Source organism: Saccopteryx bilineata, chromosome 7 (assembly GCF_036850765.1).
Source record: "Saccopteryx bilineata isolate mSacBil1 chromosome 7, mSacBil1_pri_phased_curated, whole genome shotgun sequence".
NCBI lineage: Eukaryota > Metazoa > Chordata > Mammalia > Chiroptera > Emballonuridae > Saccopteryx > Saccopteryx bilineata.
This window is the reverse complement of record NC_089496.1, coordinates 90910950-90924180: the sequence shown is the minus strand read 5'-3', so window position 1 is coordinate 90924180 and position 13231 is coordinate 90910950. Positions and strand designations below refer to the sequence as shown.

Sequence of the window (13231 nt, the reverse complement as noted above, 5' to 3'; positions counted from 1 at the left end):
ATGATGCTCCAACCCAGTGGTTCTCAAATTGTGCGCCAGGGCACCCTGGTGTGCCCTAGAACATTTCCAGGTGCGCCCTATGGTATTCCAGAGAAATATGTACCTGTTGGGAACCAAAAAACCAACAGGGTTTTTGGAGTTTAGATTTTGGGGGAACAGAGGTGTGAGGAATTGGATGTAAGCTGACAGTCTGCCCAACCGCCCACCTCACTTGCCTGATTAGGTTGCAAAAGGCTGTTAAGCTGTGGTGCTGGATTGTTTATACTAACCCCCATGTTCCCAGGAAAGACTGGAGGCAAGTTTCTTCTATCCTTTGTTTGGTGTAAAGTTAAGATGATATGTATGGTGGGAGTTTTCTGCACACAACACAATTAAGGGTAAAAAGAGAGGAGTTCTTCAATGTATTCATGAGGAAGTTAGAGTCTGCCTTTCAAATATATGCCCAAACATTGAAGAAATCGCTAGGACACATCAGGCTCATATTTCTCATAAACACAAGAATGAAAAAACTCAACACATTCATGCCAGGACCTGTCGAATTTACTAAATCTTACTAAGAATGTATCTATATATATAAAAAGATAACTTTTTGTTGTTTTTTATTTTTAACCTTTCTTTTTTTATGAATTCTAAGAAGCAAAACTAAAAAAAATGTAACAAAAATGTTTTTTAATGTCAGAATAAATTTAATTTTGTCGTATTTATTTCATTGAATTACCATAAAAGCATGCTTGGACTTTTTTTTCTTTAATATTTGACTTAATTATTATAACATATTTCTCAGAAATTTGTATATAGTGCGCCTACAATTATTTGTAGGATTTTAATTTATTTTAATTTATTTATTTTTACAGAGACACAGAGAGAGTTAGAGAGAGAGAGAGATAGGGACAGACAGGAACAGAGAGAGATGAGAAGCATCAGTCATCAGTTTTTTGTTGTGAATCCTTAGTTGTTCATTGACTGCTTTCTCATATGTGCCTTGATTGTGGGCTTTCAGCAGACCGAGTAACCCCTTGCTCAAGCTAGCGACCTTGGGTCCAAGCTGGTGAGCTTTTTTTTTTTTTTTTTGCTCAAACTAGATGAGCCCGCACTCAAGCTGACGACCTTGGGGTCTCGAACCTGGGTCATCCGCATCCCAGTCGGATGCTCTATCCACTGTGCCACCGCCTGGTCAGCCTATTTGAGAACCACCGCAACCAATTAGCTGTCATAGCTAGGGCAACCATTTATTCAATATCCTAGCCTCATATCCATTCTCCTCACCTGCAAATCTATTCTTCTCTTAGTAGGAGGAGTCATTTCTTTCTGTCCGTTCCTTTTTGGATCTTGAAAACTTTAGCTTCTTAGCCTTGAGCAGATTTTGGGGACTGCAGAAGGAGAGGTGAGGCAATGGGGGTGCACCAGATCTCATTGTTTTCCTCATACCAGTGTTAATCCAAATTCGGAGGGACCCGAAATATGGAAGACAGGAACAAGGTCCATCGTCTACACATTAAAGCTTTATTGTGTAGCTTGGCCAAGCCGCGGGAACTCCGACAGAAATCTGAGGGAGAGCGCACCGGTCCTTTGTTCTACTTAGTTTTTGTTTGTTTTTTTTTTCTATTCATTTTAGAGAGGAGAGGGAGAGACAGAGAGGAGAGACAGAGAGGAGAGACAGAGAGAGAGAAGTGGGGGAGGTGCTGGAAGCATCAACTCCTATATGTGCCTTGACCAGGCAAGCCCAGGGTTTCGAACCGGTGACCTCAGCATTTCCAGGTCCATGCTTTATCCACTGCGCCACCACAGGTCAGGCACTGTTCTACTTAGTTTTTATAGTTTTGTAAGTGGGAAGTACAGAAGCAAAAATTGCAATTAGGAGTCCCTTACCGCTATTGGTTATAGTCATATGTCCTTTAACATGATAGGACCACGTTCAATTTGCAAACCATACATCATTTTGGAGAAAACAAAATTTACAAGTCAACACAATGGTAGAAAGGTATCTCTTTACATATTAAAAGGCCTTCCTATATTTTCTAGGGTTCATTCGACATCTCTCTGTCCAGAGTCAGACTTATTGACCACATGCAGGTAGTTTCCCTGGGGACAAATGCCCGCAAATGGCTCATAGTTATAAGAAAAGGTTTATTTTGGCTTTTCCCTTCCTGCACCTGGCTAGCCATTCACTCCTTTCCCCACAGGTGTGGTGGAATGTCAGGGAATCTATGCTTTCCTTCTCTTTTCATTTACAATACAATGGCAAGAGCCATCCTAATTATGTCAATCACACAGTACAGAGACTATTCTCACAATTTCTCTGCACACCTTAACCCAAATTAATAAAATGTTCTCCAAGCCTCCTAAAATATTAATATTAATTCTGTAGCCTTTTGGTACTTTACAACATCTGCAGGTGAAATGGCTCAGTGGCTCCTCACCAGCACAGTCATTTGATTTTCTCATCAGTTTCCTAAGAAGCATGTGCACCAATACCAAATTAACATCAATTTTACTCAGTGACAACACATTCTCTCTTATATGTGATCTTCCCCCTTGGCAGTATTTCATTAAGGAGCATTATGACTCCTTCCTGAATCTGGCTTGCAAGCATGATATGAACTGGCACTACCTCAATCAGCAAGGATCAAGTACACCAACTCCAAATCTCTCTTCCAATAAAATTGGGGGCTGTGTGAGTAGTTCTCAGTTCTTGGTACAGCAGACCCTTGATTAATGTTTCTTGTTTATTTGTTTGTTTTTTACTGAGAGGATGGGAGGTAGAGAGACAGACTCCCGTATGTGCCCCAATTGGGACCCACCCAGCAAAAGGCGGTGATGCGGCCCTGGCCGGTTTGCTCAGCGGTAGAGCGTCGGCCTGGCGTGCGGGGGACCCGGGTTCGATTCCCGGCCAGGGCACATAGGAGAAGCGCCCATTTGCTTCTCCAAGCCCCCCTCCTTCCTCTCTCTGTCTCTCTCTTCCCCTCCCGTAGCCAAGGCTCCATTGGAGCAAAGATGGCCCGGGCGCTGGGGATGGCTCCTTGGCCTCTGCCCCAGGCGCTAGAGTGGCTCTGGTCGCGGCAGAGCGACGCCCCGGAGGGGCAGAGCATCGCCCCTGGTGGGCGTGCCGGGTGGATCCCGGTCGGGCGCATGCGGGAGTCTGTCTGACTGTCTCTCCCCATTTCCAGCTTCAGAAAAATACAAAAAAAACAAAAAACAAAAAACAAAACCAAAAGGCGGTGATGCTTCATTGCTCAGCAACAGAGTCTTAGCGCCTGAGGCCACCTCACTGGAACCAATCAAGCCATGGCTGCAGGAGGGGAAGATAGAGAAAAAGAGAGAGAGAGAGAGAGAGAGAGAGAGAGAGAGAAGGGGGAGCGGTGGTATCAGGTAAACATGTGTTTTTCTGGTTTGCTCCCTTGAATTGGGGCAGTGCCATGTGTGTATAGTCTATGGAAGGCTGCTGTGCTTGCCCTCAGGGTGGCAGATTGCAAATTGCAGACTGCTTGCTGGGGTGGGGAGGGGTGATTATGTTATTGTTAGCCTTAGAAGGGGTATTTCTGCCTGCCTGTTTTGCAGGAGAGTGCTGAGGGGTTTGGGGGCCCTGCTGAAGCTTGTGGGGGCCTGTGACCCAGGTTGTGGAACCAGAGAGGTGGTCTGGGAGCCTTGAGAGAGGGAGAGAGAGAGAGGGAAGCGGTTTTCCCTTCCAGTTTGCTCATCCACTGTTATGCTTTTTTTTTTTTTTTTTTGTATTTTTCTGAAGCTGGAAATGGGAAGAGACAGTCAGACAGACTCCCGCATGCACCCGACCGGGATCCACCCGGCACGCCCACCAGGGGTGACACTCTGCCCACCAGGGGCGATCCTCTGCCCCTCCGGGGCGTCGCTCTGCCGCGACCAGAGCCACTCTAGCGCCTGGGGCAGAGGCCAAGGAGCCATCCCCAGCACCCGAGCCATCCCCAGCACCCGGGCCATCTTTGCTCCAATGGAGCCTTGGCTGCGGGAGGGGAAGAGAGAGACAGAGAGGAAGGAGGGGGTGGGGGTGGAGAAGCAAATGGGCGCTTCTCCTATGTGCCCTGGCTGGGAATCGAACCCGGGTCCCCCGCACGCCAGGCTGACGCTCTACCGCTGAGCCAACCGGCCAGGGCATGTTATGCAACTTTAATAAATGGAATGGCCCACCATTTTCTGGCTCCACGGTTCTTTTACCATCTGCCCTAATCCAATGGGATCCTGCATGGCAATGGCCAGGGCCACTGGCCTTATACGTGAGGAAGCAGATGACTGCTTCTCCTGTGTGCCCTGTGAATTGAACCCAGGACATCCACACGCAGGCTGACACTCTGCCACTGAGTCAACTGTCCAGGACTTGAAGAATGTTTGTTGAATTAAATATACAGGTATTTGACTTTTTTCTTTTTTCTTTTTTTTATGGGGAATCATGGGTGATCTTTGAACAGCAATTAAATTTGCGACCTGCGGCAATACAAGAATTAATTCCTCCAAAAAAATAAACTTACCTATTTCAAAACAGAATCTTCATAATTCCTAATTGGATGAAAGAAATGCATAATTGTTACTCAAATGTAAATCCTTATCATTCCTAACACATCATAATAGCACCTATTTCAACGCTCTGAATATAGACAGAGTATTGCTGTCTGAAATGGTACCGATTTCGTCGTTTTTAAAAGGCAATGGTGAGAGAGCCAGATTTTGAAAAGAAAAACTGGGTTACAGTTCTTGTCAGATGCGGCCTGCAAGCCCCGCCCTATACACCTGAGCGCTCTGCGGCCGTCGCGGTTCAGGTGAGGCGGCGGGAACCACATTTCCCGGCGGGCCGCGCACGGCTCCGCGCCTGCGCATGGCAACGGCGGCGGTCGGAGGAACTCCCGCGCTATCCCGCCGCCTGCTCGCTCCACGCCTGGTCTCCGACCCTCGGCATGGAGGGGGTACCGGTGCTGACGAGGGGTAACCCGGCCGCTGCCAAAGCGGAGGGAGCCGCAGCCATGCCGCCCCCGCCGCCCATGTCCCCTCCTGCCCTCACCCCGGCGCCCGCAGCGGGTGAGGAGGGTCCGCCGCCTTTGCCCGAGGCGGGGGCTCCCGGCTGCTCGGGCTCCCGGCCCCCTGAGTTGGAGCCGGAGCGCAGCCTGGGCCGCTTGAGGAGCCGCTTCGAGGACGAGGACGAGGAGTTGGAGGAGGATGAGGAGCAGGAGGAAGAAGAGGAGGAGGAGGAGGAGGAGATGAGCCACTTCTCGCTGAGGCTGGAGGGGTGCCGGCCGGAATCCGAGGACGAGGAAGAGGTATTTGTAGCCCCGCTGACCACGCGGGCCGGGCCCCGCTGGCCGCCGCAGCCGCCCGCACTTGCGTCGACCTCGGCCCTCCCTCCCGTGCCTGCCGAGCATGTGGGGAGGACTGGCCCCTGGCCCGCCCCTATTCCTTGCGGAGTCATTTTGTGAGGTTCCTGCAGATCACTCAGCCTCTCCCGGCCAGTCTTCCTCGTCCTGTAGAGAATTATTTAAGCTGCTGCGTGCCAGGCTGGTAGGCGCCACGGGCACCGCGCTCCTGCTCCCCAGGAGCTTATGGTCCCGGCGGTGAAAGGATGGTAAACCCCTCCCCACATAGTCAGTCTCTTTGGGGGAAGATTATTTTTTATTTATTTATTTATTTTAAATTTTATTTTTTTATTTTTTACAGAGACAGAGAGAGTCAGAGAGAGGGACAGACAGGGACAGACAGACAGGAATGGAGAGAGACGAGAAGCATCAATCATTAGTTTTTCATTGCACGTTGCAACACCTTAGTTGTTCATTGATTGCTTTCTCATATGTGCCTTGACCGCGGGCCTTCAGCAGACCGAGTAACCCCTTGTTGGACCCAGCGACCTTGAGTTCAAGCTGGTAGGCTTTTTGCTCTAACCAGATGAGCCCGCGCTCAAGCCGGCGACCCAGTCCGTCGCTCCATCCGCTGCGCCACCGCCTGGTCAGGCGAAGAAGATTATTATTATTATTTTTTAATGCGGTAGCGCACACTTCATCAACCTGGGTGATATTACACCTGACCAGTCAAAATTAATATAGTAAACGTAAACACCAATATCTGGAAAGTGCCCATTTAAAAAAAAATGTAATTCATAAAGTAAGATGCCTCTCATCTGGCAGTATACAGTATATCCAAAAGAATGGGATCAATTTGAAACATTGGTTTATACTGTGTTATTGTCACAACCAGCAGTATTTTGAAGGGTTGGAGTTACTGTGATGTTTTCTTGTTGCAAAGTAAGTTGCGTATTGGTTATAATGAAACTTTGGGATTATGGCTTTACTACTCAAGAAGGCAAGGACTTGTATTTTTTTTTTTTTTTTTTTTTTTTTTTTTTTTTGCATTTTTCTGAAGCTGGAAACAGGGAGAGACAGTCAGACAGACCCCCGCATGCGCCCTACCGGGATCCACCCGGCACGCCCACCAGGGGGCGACGCTCTGCCCATCCTGGGCGTCGCCATGTTGCGACCCTCCTGGGTGTCGCCATGTTGCGACCAGAGCCACTCTAGCGCCTGGGGCAGAGGCCACAGAGCCATCCCCAGCGCCCGGGCCATCTTTGCTCCAATGGAGCCTTGGCTGCGGGAGGGGAAGAGAGAGACAGAGAGGAAGGCGCGGCGGAGGGGTGGAGAAGCAAATGGGCGCTTCTCCTATGTGCCCTGGCCGGGAATCGAACCCGGGTCCTCCGCACGCTAGGCCGACGCTCTACCGCTGAGCCAACCGGCCAGGGCAAGGACTTGTATTTTAATAAAACTATTTCCATTGCATTTGCAGCGCCTGATAAATCTCTCTGAGCTGACCCCATACATCTTGTGTTCCATTTGCAAAGGTTACTTAATAGATGCAACTACCATTACAGAATGTCTTCATACATGTAAGTATATAGTTCACATTTCTGAATAATATATTTAAATCTGAAAACGTCTCAAAAGCATCCTAATTCAAACGTTTTCTTTTTCAACAGTTTGTAAAAGCTGTATTGTAAGACATTTTTACTATAGCAACAGATGTCCAAAATGCAACATGGTAGTACATCAGACACAACCTCTTTATAACATAAGGTAAGAGGAATATATAAGTACTGTACAATTTATATTTTAATTATACTTTTTCCAAAAATCTGAAGTTTTATTTTGGGTAATACATTCTTGACCTATCTCAAAATTTGAAGAAAGGGAACTACCTATTTTTTAAAGAAATACATATAGAGTACTTACTGTGTACCAGGCACTGTGATATCTGCTGGGGACTTAATTAAAAAAAAAAAAAAAAAAGGCACAAGTCTATTTTTCTGAGGATTTTAATTCCATCACTCAAGTTAATGAGGCCAGGTTAAGCTTGTCATTTTCAGTATATTTAGAATTCTATTTTCTAAAAGTAATACCTGAAACAGCTGGCCTCTTTAGAATCGCCGTTCTGTCATATGTCATTGTGGCTTATTAATCAGATTTTCAATTCATGTTCGGTTTCCTAAGGAAAGAAAAATCCTAAACGTGGATTGCTTTCATTTGTTCGGCAAATACTATATGTTTTTACTACCTTCATAAATGAGTGCTTTGCACAGAAGTTCAAAATATAGTATCTGCCCTTAAGCTCACATTCTTTTTTTTTTTGTATTTTTCTGAAGCTGGAAACGGGGAGAGAGTCAGACAGACTCCCGCATGCGCCCGACTGGGATCCACCCGGCACGCCCAGGGGCTACGCTCTGCCCACCAGGGGGCAATGCTCTGCCCCTCCGGGGCCTCACTCTGCCGCGACCAGAGCCACTCTAGCGCCTGGGGCAGAGGCCAAGGAGCCATCCCCAGTGCCCGGGCCATCTTTGCTCCAATGGAGCCTTGTAAGCTCACATTCTTATCGAGGGAATAAAAACAGCACACATGGAACAATTCACTTATAATTATGATTACATATAATTACTTGAGGTTCTCTTAGATGAGAACCATGAATGCTACCTAAAAGTAACTCACCTCTGAGAAAGGAGATGTCTACTCCCAGGAGAAAACAGTACTCACAAAGAGCATTAGTCACTCTGTGCCAAAATGTGTGTTTCTGAATTCTGAGGTATTCTCCATCCTTTCCTTTTATTAGGTTGGACCGACAATTACAAGACATAGTGTACAAATTAGTGATCAATCTAGAGGAAAGTAAGTTTATTTTATTACATAGTTGTAAATCCCAGAATCTCTGCTGACTCTACTAGTTACATTTTAAGTGTAATTTAGTCTGTGTTTTATCATTTTTTAGGAGAAAAAAAGCAAATGCATGATTTCTATAAAGAAAGAGGTCTAGAAGTACCTAAACCTGGTAAGTTTGGGTGTATACTATAATGTATTTATAGATTAAAGAACACTAACAATAACATTTACTTTTGAGCTTCTTTTTGGTAATAGCTGGTTATTTTATGATCAAAGAGAGAGAGATTTGAAGGTGATGAGGTAGTATAATCCAATTTAATTATTTATAAGAATTAAAGAGTATAGGTTCTGGAGCAGGATTGTCTGAGCTTGACCCCAGCTCTACCACTTTAGCTCTATGACTGGCAAATTACTTCACTGTCTCAGCTTCCTCAATACAAAGCACTTAAAAACTGTGCCTGGAACATAGTAACTGCTCAAACATTAGTTTTTATGATGATGGTAATGTCACAGTATGGAAGTTAAATAGATTTGGGTTTAAATCCTGGTTCTTCCACTTACTCTGTGGGTGACTTTTGGCAAATTGGCTAATCTTGCTAAAGTGTAATCTCAGTTTTTTTTTTACATTAAAAAAAAAAAGTAGCAGTACCTATGTCATGGGATTACAACAAGAATTAAATGAGATGATGCACGTGAAATGCTGAGCATGAGCCCTGAGCCCCTGGCACATAGTGCTGCTTAAGAGTTTCCTACAACTGTTGTTGCTGTTATGATGAGCTCTCTCTGCAGCCCTGAGAAACCAGCCACATGTCTGCCTTCCTTTGTGGTGTGGTCCCCAGGCTTGCCTGTCACAGATTAGCTGATGTTATTAAAATGAGATTGAGTGCTTTATGGTCTTTTAAGTAGTCGATATAGTTACAATAGCTGTGTAATTATTTTTCAGATATCAATTTATGGAATTTTTATTCTAACTCAGCTTTTTTGTTTGGCTATCAAATAGCTGTTCCACAGCCAGTCCCTTCAAGCAAAGGAAGATCTAAGAAAGTCTTAGAATCAGTGTTTCGGATTCCACCTGAACTTGATATGTCTTTGTTACTAGAGTTCATTGGGTGAGTACCCTAAATCTCTCTCTTAACTTTAAAACAGAGAATATGTAAAGTCCCAACTGTTACAAAATCATCCTGAACTAAAGTAAAATTAAAATTTTCTGATTTCCTTTTCACAATTTTTTATGAAATACTTGACTTAGAAAAAGGTCTGATAACCCTTGTATTTCCATCATTTCACTTAAGAAATAAACCATCCTAATATGGCAGAAGCCTGTTGGCTAATATCTTCCTGTTCACTCTTTCTTTGCTTAGAGTTTAATAATCACACTCCTAAATGTAATGATTGTCATTCCCCTACTTTTTTTTTTTTTTTTTTGACAGAGACAGAGAGAGGGACAGACAGGAAGGGAGAGAGATAGGAAGCATCACTTTTTTGTTGCAATACGTTAGTTGTTCATTGATTGCTTTCTCATATGTGCCGTGACCCGTGAGCTACAGCAAAGCAGAATGATCCCTTGCTCAAGCCAGCGACCTTGGGCTTAAGCCAGTGACCTTGGGCTTCAAGCCGGTGACCTTTGGGCTCAAACCAGCGATCATGGGGTCATGTCCATGATCCCATGCTCAAGCCAGCGACCCCGCACTTAAGCTGGTGAGCCTGCGCCCAAGCCAAATGTGCCCATACTCAGGGGGGCGACCTTGGGGTTTCAAACCTGGGTCCTCTGCACCCCAGTCCGACGCTCTATCCACTGTGCCACCGCCTGGTCAGGTTCCCCTGCATTTTTTTTTTTTTTCCCTGAAGCTGGAAACAGGGAGGCAGTCAGACAGTCTCCCGCATATGCCCCACTGGGATCCACCCGGCATGCCCACCAGGGGGCGATGCTCTGCCCATCCGGGGCCTCGCTCTGTTGTGACCAGAGCCACTCTAGCGCCTGAGGCAGAGGCCATGGAGCCGTCCCCAGCGCCCGGGCCATCTTTGCTCCAGTGGAGCCTTGGCTGTGGGAGGAGAAGAGAGAGACAGAGAGGAAGGAGAGGGGGAGGGGTGGAGAAGCAGATGGGCGCTTCTCCTGTGTGCCCTGGCCGGGAATTGAACCCGGGACTTCCGCACGCCAGGCCGACGCTCTACCACTGAGCCAACCGGCCAGGGCCTCCCCTGCATTTTTAAAAATATATTTACCACCAGTATATCTTCCTAAATAATATGTAGAATTGTTTTTGCCCGTTTAAAAACTCAAAATGGTATCATACTGTGTTTTCCCATTTGTTTTTTTCACTTAGCATTGTGTGATTTACTCATATTGAGTATGTAGTTCATTGCATCATTGCCTGGTATTCTCTTAAATATACCGTAATTTATCTTTTCTTGTACTATTGAATTTTTAAGTTGTTTCCAGGTTTTTGTCGGGGTTTTTTGCTATTTTAAACAATGTTACTTTAAATATTTTTGTACATATATTCTTGCATATATGTGAAATAGTTAGTTCTCTAAGAGTATATGTAGATTTGCTGAGTCTTAGGATATGTTTGTCTTCAAATTTACTTGTTTTTGCCAAATTGATTTCCAAAGTAGTTGGACATCTTTCTAACCCATATAAATTGGTAGATTCATACACTGGAGCATATGGTATACTCCATTATACTGCAGCAGTGTTAAATAGACTGTCGTGATCTCAGAGTTGGCACATATCAAACTGTTTTCAAAATACTTACATAGTTTACAGAATAAACTAAAATGCCATTCTTGGAAAAATCTGGATTTTTCATTTTATGTCACTGATGACTTTTATCTCTCAGTCACTTCTGCCTGTTTATAAATCTTGGTTGCCTGTTTTATTTGTTTAGTGGTTTGTGCTATGCTGTACTTATCTATTTATGTAGTTATCCTGTTTTCTCAACTGAAATCAAGGACCCCTGAGAGGTGAGAAACCTTTCTTATGCTTTTGCAAAGCCCACATACTAGGGGTTGGTATGATGAAACAATGATCTCTTTGAAGGAATGAGAAGAAACTATGTAATACCAAACTTTAAACCAACAATTTCAGTTATTAAAGAATGTTTCAACCTAAATGTCCAAAAGAAAACTGGTTAAATATGATATATAGCACATGAACATGTGCTAATATAGTAACATATGTGCTAATATAGGACAATCTGCAAAATGTCTTAAGTGATAAAAAAGCAAGATTCAGAAGAGAATGTGTTGCATGTGCCTATTTATGCTTTTATACAAAGAGTGGTGGGAAGTATGCATTTATACGTGTCTTTTACATGCACAGAATATTCCTGAAAGGACAGTTAGAAAACGTTAATGGCAGTTGCTTTTAGAAAAGGGCAATGGAATCTGAGTCTAGGATAGGAAAAGGTTTTTACTTTCACCCTGGCTGGGTAGTTCAGTTGGTTAGAGCATTCATTGTTCCTATACACAAAGGTTGTGTGTTCAGTCCCTGGTCGGGACACATGCAGGAATAGATCAGTGTGTTTGTCTCTTTCTCTTCCTTCCTCTCTCTAAAATCAATCAACAAAAATTTTTTAAAAGAGCTATGTATTGGTTAAAGTAATTAAGCTCACCTATCAATAGTGAAATTTGTCCTTAAAAAAAAGGAAAAGGTTTTACTTTTCATTTATTTGCGTTTTTACCATGTAACTTGATTTTTAATAAGTCTAATTAAAATGAGAAAATTGAAAGGGTTTTCTATTTTTATTTTTATTTTTTGGTATTTTTCCAAAGCAGGCGAGAGGCAGACAGACTTCTGCATGCACCCGACTGGGATCCACCCGGCATGCCCACTAGGGGGTGATGGTCTGCTTATCTGAGGCGTTGCTCCGTTGCAGCTGGAGCCATTCTAGCGCTTGAGGTGGAGGCCATGGAGCCATCCTCAGCACCCGGGCCAACTTTGCTCCAGTGGAGCCTTGGCTGCAAGAGGAGAGGGGGAAGGGTGGAGAAGCAGATGGGCACTTCTGTATGCCCTGGTCGGGAATCGAACCCGGTACTTCCACACGCTGGGCTGACGCTCACCACTGAGCCAACTGGCCAGGGCTGGGTTTTCTATTTTTAAAAAATTCCTTTTGGAAAATGATTTAATCTTTTCCACTAATGCACAATCAATATTTTTATACCTTTTTAAAAAGTAGCAGCCCTGGCTAGTTTGCACAGTGGTAGACCATCGGCAGCTTGTGGAAGTCCTGGGTTCAATTCCTGGTCAGGGCACACAGAAGAAGCAACCATCTGCTTCTCCATCCCTACACCTCCACCTTCTCAGCCTCCCCCTCCTCTCTCCCCGCCTCCCGCAGCCATGGCACAATTGGTTCCAGCAAGATAGCCCCCAGCAATGAGGATGGCTTGTGGAGTCACAGCCTGAAAATAACTCAGTTGCCCAGCAATGTCCCCAGATGGGCAGAGCATTGCATTTGGTAGGGAGCTTGCCAGGTGGATCCCTGTAGGGGTGCATGCAGGAGTGTGTGTGGGAGTCTCTCTGTTTCCCTCCTCACACTTGAAAGAAAAAGGGAGAGAGAGAGTGAAAAGTAGCAGGGATGCACTTTTGAAAAGTGGCAGTAATGCACATCCTGGCTGGGTAGCTCAGCTGGTTAGAGCATTGTCCCAATATGCCAAGGTCTTGGGTTCCATCCCTGGTCAGGGCACATATAAGAATCAACCTGTAAGTGCATAAACAAGTAGAACAAGAAGTCAGTGTCTCTCTCTCCCTCCTTCTCCGCTCCCTCCATCTCCTTCTCTCCTTCCCTCTCCTTCTCTACCTCCCTCTCTCTCCTGTTAGAGTTGCAATTAAGCACTACTCCTGGAGACAAAATACTTCAGCAAGGCAACTTGAATAACTTCTGCAGAAGGGCGTGCTGTCACTAGTGAAAGCTAGCCAGCAAACCTGCAGGCAGGGGGGGCAGGGGCTTGGCTTCTGTTTTTATCCCTAACAGCCCCTAGGCTGGGTTTTTTTAAGAAAAGTGACAGTAATGTGAAGATGGCAGATGGGTGACGGTGTGCCATCATCTCTTTCTTTGCTCACAGTACTAATCAATAAT

At 45.1% G+C, this 13231-nt stretch overlaps 1 protein-coding gene across 1 annotated transcript in view; it reads left to right on the top strand.

Annotated features, from left to right (window-relative positions):
* Positions 1-4843: 4843 nt before the first annotated feature.
* The window catches only part of PCGF6 (polycomb group ring finger 6), a 35662-nt gene continuing 27274 nt past the window's right edge, over positions 4844-13231 (top strand). Inside the window, exons 1-6 of the mRNA XM_066240024.1 lie at positions 4844-5282; positions 6793-6892; positions 6983-7079; positions 8107-8162; positions 8263-8322; positions 9154-9262. Of these exons, the coding sequence (XP_066096121.1) occupies positions 4923-5282; positions 6793-6892; positions 6983-7079; positions 8107-8162; positions 8263-8322; positions 9154-9262 (782 nt within the window). The 5' untranslated portion in view covers positions 4844-4922. The remainder of the gene's footprint in view (positions 5283-6792; positions 6893-6982; positions 7080-8106; positions 8163-8262; positions 8323-9153; positions 9263-13231) is intronic.